The 9,991-nt window shown below is 37.9% G+C and overlaps 1 protein-coding gene across 1 annotated transcript in view; it reads right to left on the bottom strand.

Annotated features, from left to right (window-relative positions):
* The window catches only part of HNRNPLL (heterogeneous nuclear ribonucleoprotein L like), a 39,392-nt gene that overhangs the window by 6,020 nt on the left and 23,381 nt on the right, over window positions 1-9,991 (bottom strand). Inside the window, exons 7-11 of the mRNA XM_004711117.2 lie at window positions 9,740-9,957; window positions 2,980-3,101; window positions 2,306-2,507; window positions 1,338-1,395; window positions 1,149-1,247 (exon numbers count right to left, since the gene is read on the bottom strand). Of these exons, the coding sequence (XP_004711174.1) occupies window positions 1,149-1,247; window positions 1,338-1,395; window positions 2,306-2,507; window positions 2,980-3,101; window positions 9,740-9,957 (699 nt within the window). The remainder of the gene's footprint in view (window positions 1-1,148; window positions 1,248-1,337; window positions 1,396-2,305; window positions 2,508-2,979; window positions 3,102-9,739; window positions 9,958-9,991) is intronic.

The raw sequence follows: 9,991 nt of genomic DNA on the forward strand, positions 1-9,991 counted from the left end.
ATTATTTTCGTTGCTACTTCATCACTGTAATTTTGCTACTGTTATGAATTGGACAACCCCTGTGAAAGGGTCATTCGACCCCCAAAGGGATCGCGACCGACAGGTTGAGAACCACTGCTATAGACCAATGACTATATCCTTTACATTTTCTGATCGTGGCTCATAGTACCCTGTTCACTTCCCTAACAAACCCCCTGTAAAGTTGAGTCTTGTATGAGAGTCATACAAATTATCAAATCCCCCCAAAAGCAGAGTGCTATGGGAGGAATGGTTGGTGTTAGATAAGGAGGATGGAGGGCAGAGGCATGCCTGACTTCTGCCTCACGGCAAAAGGAAAGACAGAAGAGATCAGAATGAACCCCTCCTGGTTTTCAAAGTAAGTCACTTCTATAGGAGCCCTGGTGGTATAGGGGTTACGTGTTTGGCTGTGATCTGCAAAGTCAGCTACTCAGGAGAAAGAAGGGGCTTTTCTATTCCCCTAAAGAGTCTCAGAAACTCACAGGGACAGTCCTACACTGTCCTGTATGGGTACTGTCCTGTATGGGTACCTAGGAGTCGGCATTGACTCAATGGCAGCGAGTTTGTTTTTAGGTTTTTTACAGCAATGATGGTGAGGATGGTGCCAGACTGGGCTGTTTCATTCGATTGTACACAGAATCACTAAGTGTCAATGCCGGCTCAACACCTAACAAAAACATGCTACGTCTCAGATTTGGTCATAAAAGACATGGCAGTTTCTACATTGGTCTCTTGTTCTCGTCTCTCTTGGGTCATCCATCCACTGAGCTGGAAGGCAGCTACCACAAAAAGAGCCATTGGCAAGAAACTGGGGCCTGCCCAACCACACAAGTGACCTGTCTTTCACACGAGCAGCCTGGAAGTGCATTTCCCAGCCACAATCGAAGCTCGAGGTGACTGTGGACTCAGACATCAGCTTGAGTGTAACCTCATCAGAAACCCTGAGCCACACAGCGCTGGCATAACCACGCCCAGATTACGGATGTCTAAAACAGGGATTCAGTGGGCGATGGGATTATGTGCCTTTTTTCCTTCTATATTTTACTTTTCTGTATTTAAAAAACCTAATACATATTATTTCTAAAGGTTAACTTCCATTGAGTAAGTATGACACAAACCAGTTTACTTACTTGGGACTCTTATCTGGTAGTGATTAAGGGCTGTCAGGGCTTCCACGGCATCCGTTTTACATTCCCATTCTAGTAGCCCAGAAAGTGTTTTGGCAGAAGCTGGAACAAAACAAAACCAAGAAACACAAGTTCGAGTTGTTCTTTGTTTTTATCCGCTAACTAGAAACTTACAAGAAAACGTCCACTTACGTTTTGCATCAAACACTTTATATTTGATGAAGGTAAGAACTTCATGGTCATTACACAACTGTCAGAGAAATGTAAAGATTCATGAATGACATGTCCAAAATAACAGCCCCACTTTTCAAAAAGAAAATAAATCTCATTGCAGAATTTAAGCTTTGAGTCTGGCATGAATGAATTAAATCAAGTATGTTTTTAGAGTAACATCAAGTTACCATATATACTCGAGTATAATCCAACCTGAATATAAGCTGAGGCACCTAATTTTACCACAAAACTGCATTAAAGATGTGCTGAAAAACTCGGCTTATACACAAGTATATATGGTATGTGAGAAAAATGAATGAAAAATAGTGAAATCCTATAAATGATATGTATTATTTCGTGCTGAATAAAAGCTCAGAAATTTACGTCTCAGAGTGGTGAAGATTTATCTAGTACTTAAGAAAGGCAGGAGGGTTCTTAAAAGCCAGTTCTTTGCTGAAGCGTTTTTCACAGTTCGTCAGTTATTCTTTAGTCACACCAATGTTTGTTATAAGGGAGATTTTAGGACACGATGAAAGGATTTTCTAAACACAGACGTGTAAGTATCTTGCTGCAATCTTTCATCTCAAAAGGACTGCACCAGAGACCAACAAAGGACCAATGAAGACAAGGTCCAAACAGTACCAATAACCGAATGCTAATAACGGCAAAGATGTCCAGGAAAGAACGATGGATACATGTACGAATATGTTGGATACAATTGATATATGGATGTAACAAGAGTTGTAAGAGCCCCCAATAAAATGATCTCCATAAATAAACCTTAACTATCATGATCTAAAAATAAATAAACCATAACTATCACAATCCAAAAACAATAATAATATCAAAAAATGACAACAAAAAGAGCAAACAGACTTTAAAACGTATTTCAAAACCGGAAACAGCAACATTCTACACACACTTGCAGCTCAGTCACCAGTGCCCACCTTTGTGAAGGTCTCCTCCGTGACACACAGCGGGACATTATAATAATGCAGGACACACGACGGTGGCTGGATTATATTCTTAGATGCTTGGCCAGCACTTGTAAAACGGTTATTTTTGCTCATTGCAAAATCTTTGTAGCTGCTTGTACCATCCTCCAGTTCAAATATTTGACTGGGAACAACTGAATGCTGTTTAGACACACTGGATTGGAAAGGAAACACATACAGATCATACCTTGTGTTAGATAAAAAGCAGCAAATAGTCTCAAAATGCTAATGTATTTTACCTGCATTAATCTACATAAATTGGAGTGGGGAGGGGCCTGACAATGCTATTTAAACACAATGTTTAGCATAAAATAAAATTCGTTCTTTTTATAATTTAGATCAACTATGAAGAAAATATATTATTCTATTAGAAAATTTTAATATAATACCCATTCCTTTTTAACATGCTGTTTTATGATCATTAAGCTAAAAACTAGGTATAAGTTGGCAATATCTGAACTATATCACCTTAATATTGTCCAAAAGAACAATACTACAGTTACTAGTTTCAAATGTGCTTAGTTACACTAAAATATTCTGAAGTCAAATTTAATGTCTCTAATAAGGATAAAGATTTAAATAATACAAAATATCTTTAAAATTTGTCACTGAAGAGAAATAATTACCAAACATTAAGTCTTTTCCCAAATAATTTGACGTTATTAAGGTGTGTGACAGCTCTTTCTACAGCATACTCATCACCCATTTCTACTAGAGCTGTACCTGGAATGGTCTTCATAAATTTTACCTGTAAACACAAAAATCCCCAAAAGGTGACCATTTACACAGTAGTATTTTACAATGAAAAAAAAATTTTTAATAGCATACTTTAAGCCGTGAAAGTAAAATATAAATCAGGTGGAATCTTACCCTTATTCTGCTGTCTGATAAGATACCCTTAACTCCTCTTAGAAAAGGAGACTGCATCCTAATGATTGTATGACACACCGAAGAATATCAGGCATTCTAATGATTGTACGACACACTGAAGGATGTCAAGCTGCTACTTACTGACTGTGCAATTTGGAATAAATTACTGAACTGTACAGTCGTGATTTTTGTTAAAGGTTTCTATGATTTTGAAGCAATACTTTTGACAAGTCCTCACATAAAATCCTGAAAGAATAAAATAGTCAAGAATCTTGTACCAGCAAAACTCTCTCTCCAATATGACGGTGTAACTAAGACATACCTAGACATAAAGAGAAACTAAGGGGACCTGTGGGAAATAGGCCAAGTTCACACAAAATACTAAAGGGAGCCTGAAGGACAGAAGACAGGAACCACACAACTGAGATTAAGACACATAGCAGCATCAGCCCAGACAGAAAAATTGCAACTTATATCTTTTACTAAAATAGTTACAAAACAGAAAACCACAGATTTCTATTTGTAAATAACAATGATTTTCCAAATCAAAAAGGAAAATAAACAGCATAGTCACAAAAATTCCATATGGAGAGGAAATCACCTTGACATCAAGGTGATGTCAATAAATAATAGGATGGGGGGAAAAAAGAAAAGAAATAACAGACTGTTTCAAATTAAGCAAGATAAAGATAAATCTCAGCCTAGCCATATACAAAATCAATAAACCTACCCCCCAAAATAAAAATCAAGAAAAGCTTAGACTCAGTAAGCACAAAGTCAACATTGTGGAAATGAAAAGAAAATTCTTAAACAAATAAAAGTCAATACAGGAAATTCAGCAAAGCAAAGGCAACCAATGCCACATACATAAAAGAGAAATATGTCACAAGATGACAATTCATACTTATCACACTGAATGTAAATGACTTAAGCACACCAGTGAAGAGACAGGGACAGAATGGATTTTAAAATAACATGACTAAATAATAATATGTCAAGAGAGTTACAAGAGTCACATCTTAAGACACAAAGATATAAATTGATTAAAAATCAAAGGTTGGAAAAAATACATCATACAAACAGCTAAAAAGGAATAGAAGTAATGCTAATCTCTGACAAAATTGACCTTAAGTTAAAATATCCATTGCAAGAGACATAAAAGATATTATATGATATATAAAGAAGACATAATGAACATTTACACACTCATCAACAGAGCTCCAGGTACACTAAAAAAAACTCTAAGCACATGGAAAAGGGAAATCAGAACATTCCACAATAACACCAGAAAACTTTAATACACTACTTTCGAGGAAGGACAGAACAACAAAATGGAAAATTCACAGATGCAGAAGATCCAAATAACACAATCAACCACCTTGATCCCTAGACATATATATAACCCTCCACCCGACAGCAACATAGTATACACTCTTCTCCCAACACCCAGGGGTCATTCTCCAGATCTCCCAGAATGGGCCACCAAGCAAGCTTCAATACATTCAAAACCACTGAAAGAGTACAGAGCATCGTCTCTGATCACAAGACTACAGGACTAGAAACTAGCAACAGAAAGAACAAGGAGAAAAATCAAATACATCGAAATGGAGCTACAACTTTGGTAAGAGAAGAAATTAAAAAATGAAAAATTAAAGTTCCTATAATCAAGATGAAATCACAACAAACCAAAACCTTTGGGACACAGCAAAAGTAGTGCTCATAGGGGAATTTGTAGCAATGAAATGCACACATTAAAATAAAGGCCAAAATCAAGAGCTTACTCTACAACTCAAACAAATAGAAAAAGAACAGCAAAAGATGTCGACAGTCATCAAAAGAAAGGAAAGAATAAAGATTAGAGAATAAATAAATAAACAACAGAATCAATAAGACTAGACGTTGATCCTTTATGAGAATCAATAAAACTGACAAACCACTGGCCAATATAATAACAGAATGAGAAAATACAGATAACCAAGATAAAAAACATGATAAGTAATGTTACAACACAGCCAATTTGAGATAAAAAGGATCCTAACAGAAAGCTATGAAAAACCAACCCCAACAAATTTGTAAACCTAAAAGAAATGGGCAAATTTCTAGAAACACACTATTAAGGTAAAAACTTGGATAGACAATGTGAACAGACTCCAACAAAAGAAATCGCCAAAGAGGTCACTGAAAACGCTTCCAACCACAAAAAACCCTAGCCCAGACAGCTTCCCTGGAAAGCACCCATCCAGAGATGAGCTGACCCAATTCCACTCAAACTATTGCAGAACACGTAAAGGGGGCAAGAACACCCCCTAATTCATTCTCTATAGTCAGCATTAACTCTGATGTCATAGCTGGGAAAAGTTATCACTCAAAAAGAAAATTATCGACAAATAGCCCTCATGAATAAAAACCACTGCCACTGAGTCAATTCAGGCTCCTAGTTTTCTGTAGGACAGAGTGCAACTGCTCCTTCAGGTTTCTGAGGCTGTAATTCGGTGGCTCTCAACCCCCTTTGGAGGGGGGGTCGAATGACCCTTTCACAGGGTCGCCTAAGACCATCGGAAAACACATATTTCCGATGGTCTGAGGAACCGAGACACCACTCCTCTATCCGTCTGCAGGTGCATCCACCCACATGCAGATACACCCACATATGAGTACCCAGTGTGAAGACTGTTACCCATGCTACACCACGGCAAGACAACATTTCATTGATTTGTCATTAGAAACAAACATTTCACAATATGTAATTACATTTAATTTTTGTGATTAATCACTATGCTTTAATTCTGTTCAATTTGTAACAATGAAAATACATCCTGCCTATCAGACATTTACATGATGATTCATAACAGTAGCAAAATTACAGTTATGAAGTAGCAAAGAAAATATAATTTCTGGTTGGGGGTCCCCACCACATGAGGCACTGTATGAAAGAGTCGCAGCGGTTGAGAACCACTGCTGTAAATCTTCAACGCTGCAAGACGGCGCAGCTTTCTTTCATGGAGTGGGAAATGGATCTGAACTGCTGACCTGGTAAAACCCACTATACCACCAAGGCACAAAGAAATTAGCAACAAAATTCTAAAAACAGTCACTCAAAATATAATAATTCATCATGATCAAGTGGGATTCATACTAGGAAGCAACAAAAATGGCTCAACATTGGAAACCCAATCAATACACCACATTAATAAAACAAAGAATCACATGATCATCTCAATAGATGCTGTAAAGGCATTTGACAAAATCCAACACCTTTTCTGATAAAAAAAAAAAAACTCTCAGCAAAATAGGGCTAGAAGGGGAACTCTTCAACATACTTAGACCATACACACAAAACCAACAACCAACATTATTCTCAGAATGGAAACGCCACAAAGATGCTCTACAAGCACCTTTATTTCCAATATTGTGCCCTAAGTCCCAGCGAGAGCCACAGGCAAGAGAGGGAAGTAAAGGGTATCCACATTAGTAAAGAGGCAAACTACCGTCTACTTGCAGATGATATGATATTATATACAGAAAATATTAGAAAATATTAGAAACTCTACAAGAAAGTTATCGGAACTAATAGAAGCTTCAGCAAAGTGGCGGGTATAAGATCAACTTAGAAACATTAGTTTAATTCCTCAACATGTGAAGGAAATCAGGAAGACAATACCATTTACAATATCCGCCCCAAAAGGACAAAATATCTATGATCAAATATAACTAGGGACATAAAAGATGTACACAGAAAAAATAATAAAACACTAATAATAAAAAACCACTAAGACCTACATAAAAGAAGGAAAAAACATACCATGCATCTGGATAGAAGACTAGACACTGTGAAAATATTTACACTACCCAAATCAATCTATAGATATGTTATCCCAACCCAGATTCTAACAACATTCTTTAACAAAATGGAAAAAAAATTGTCAACCTTGTGAATGACAGCCCAACACATAACCAACCATTACGACACCAGGGCTCTTGTGGCAATAATGGCACTGACAAAAACAAACCAAAGGGGAGGGGAAAAAACAACAGAAAATTACAAACGCTAACAAAGTTGTGAAGAGATTAGAACTCTTAGACACTACTCACTGGACTGTGAAATGGTACAGTCTATAGAAATTGACATAGCACTTCATCAAAAAGCTAGAAATAGGAAAACCTTATGATCCCACAATCCCACTCCTAAGTACATATCCTCCAGAAATAGGGGCTGTGACACGAATACATACACATATATAAACTCATGTCCACTGCAGCATTACTCACATAGCAAAAAAATAAAAACAAATCTAAGAACCTATCAATGAATAATGGGATAAACAAATTATGGTACAGACATGCAAAAAAGCAACTACAGTCTGAGACCACCATGATAAAAGGTCAAGACAAAGTTTACATGCAGAAAGAAAGATTTTTTGATGGACCCTACTTATGGGAGGAGTAGGAAGGGAGAATCACTAACCAGATAGTAGATATCTGATCATTCTGGTGAATGAAAAGGTCATTTACATTATGGGAGAAATCAGCAAAATGTAAACAGGCAAAGGCAGACCTTGAGAGGCGCATCAAGAACCGAGAACAGCTACCGTGGCGCTAACAATCGGGTGAGCAGCGGGCTGCTGACATCTAGAGATCAGCAGTTCAAACCTATCAGTTGCTCCACAGGGCAGAGATGCAGCTATCTGTTCCCATAAAGATGAACAACCTCAGAAACCCTGTCTAGGGTCACTGTGAGGAGCCATTAATTTGATAGCAGCGGTTTTTTGAGGTATGTTAAATACTAGAATATGTAACAATCCTGCAATAACAGTAATAACAAATAAGACTCTTGTGAGTGGATGCATAAGTAGATATGTACGCTAACCAGGTGTGGGAGGTCATACGGGATTCCATTGAGGTGCATTTCAAGAGGACTTCAAAAGGTGTATGGATAAATAGAGTTAAAAGACAACAGAATTTTTTTCACAAACCCTTTGAAGGCCCCTCATTTAGGCATGGTGGTAGATTTTTCTGCATACATATTTATAAGTGCTGCTTATATACAGGTGCATATAAAATATAGCACATAGGAAACAGCACTATGAAAATTCCTTAAACATAACCAAATGTCTCATCGGTGAGCTACTGAGCTTGAAGACCAAGGGCGATATAGCAATTGGTTCAACGAAGTACCTAAAGCCAAAAGTTCTACATCCTAACCTGGGGTCTGCCAGCTTTCGAGTGGCATTCAAGATAGAACTATTAAACTTTTTCTGACCTAGAGCAACAGAGAATGAAGAAAACCAAAAACTGACAAGCCAGTCAGGTTGCAGTATAGCACCGGTGAAACATACAACTTTCCTCTAGTTCTTTAATTCCTACCCCCCTCCTCTATCATGATCCCAATTCTACTTACAAATCCAGCTAGACCAGAGCATATACACTGGTACCGATAAGAGTTGGCAACACTGGGAATCCAGAGCAGATAAACTCCTCTGGAGCAATAATGAGAAGAGATACCAGGACGGTAAGGGGAAGGTGGGGAGAGAACGTGGGAACTGATCACAATGATCAACATATAACAGAAAAAGTGGGTGAAGGGAGACAGCAGTTGGTGTAAGACATGGGGGAAAATTTTAAAAAAATAAATTATCAAGGGTTCATAAGGAAAGGAGGGTAGGGGCGGGAGGTGGTAATGAGGAGTTGATATCAAGGGCTCAAGCAGAAAGAAAAGGTTTTGAAAATGATGATCGAAACATATGTACAAATGTGCTTGACGCAATGGATGTAGTGTGGACTGTGATAAGAGCTGTAAGGAAAAAATAAATAAATTAAATTAAAAAGAAAAAAAAAAAGAGCTGTAAGGACCCCCACGAAAATGATTTATAAAAAAAAGAAAAGAAAACCGAAAATGAAGGGCCTGCATGATGGATCCACAACTCCTTTAGTCCAAAATCAGAACAGGATGGTGGCCCTAACCAGGGAACACAATCAAAGAAAGGGATAAAAAGATAGAAGAAACAACAAATCCCACTTTAAAAAAGACATTTACTAGTCTGACAAAGACGGGATGAACCCTAAATTATTGCCCTTTGTACAGTACCCTTCTAACCTCAAACTGAAGCCACTCGTGGAGACCATCAAGAGACATCTCTAAAATAAACAACACCCATAAGGAATGTGATCCTTGACAGCAACCAACTCTCCAAAGCCAAAAAGCAACATTTTCCCCAAAGCAAAGATGAGCAGGTAGAAAGGGGCGGGTAAAGTGGATGCATGGAACCCAGCTGGAGCCCAGAAGAACACCGACACACTACAGAGATGGCAACCCAGGTCACAGCGAAACTAAGAGACTGTGGCAACTTAAAGCACAAGAAAACCTACCAACATGCAATGTTAAAGGACTGTATCTTGAATACTGACAACCATCGCCATGAAGAGGAGTTACAAAGAGAAGACACGTGTTTGCACCCTTCATAACATTTACTATGAGCTGTCCTAGCAAAAGAAAGTAATACAGAAAATGAGACTTACCTTTTCAATATTCCCATACAAGCAGAATAGGTTGAAGACTCTTGAACAATTCATTTTCAGTTGATGTAATCCACTAACCATCACAACTGAACCGGAGGGATTCCCTCCGTGCATGTAAGAGGAAGAAGCCTGTGGTAATGGGTATGCAACAAGCTCAGGTGTGTCTCGAGAGCCCATTCGGTAACGACTTGGTAAAGGCAACAGTGGGCCGTGGGATCCTAAGAAAATGATAAAAAAAAAAAAAAAAAAAAA

Source organism: Echinops telfairi, unplaced genomic scaffold, assembly GCF_000313985.2.
Source record: "Echinops telfairi isolate 266 unplaced genomic scaffold, ASM31398v2 ScPeMD7_10;HRSCAF=50, whole genome shotgun sequence".
NCBI lineage: Eukaryota > Metazoa > Chordata > Mammalia > Afrosoricida > Tenrecidae > Echinops > Echinops telfairi.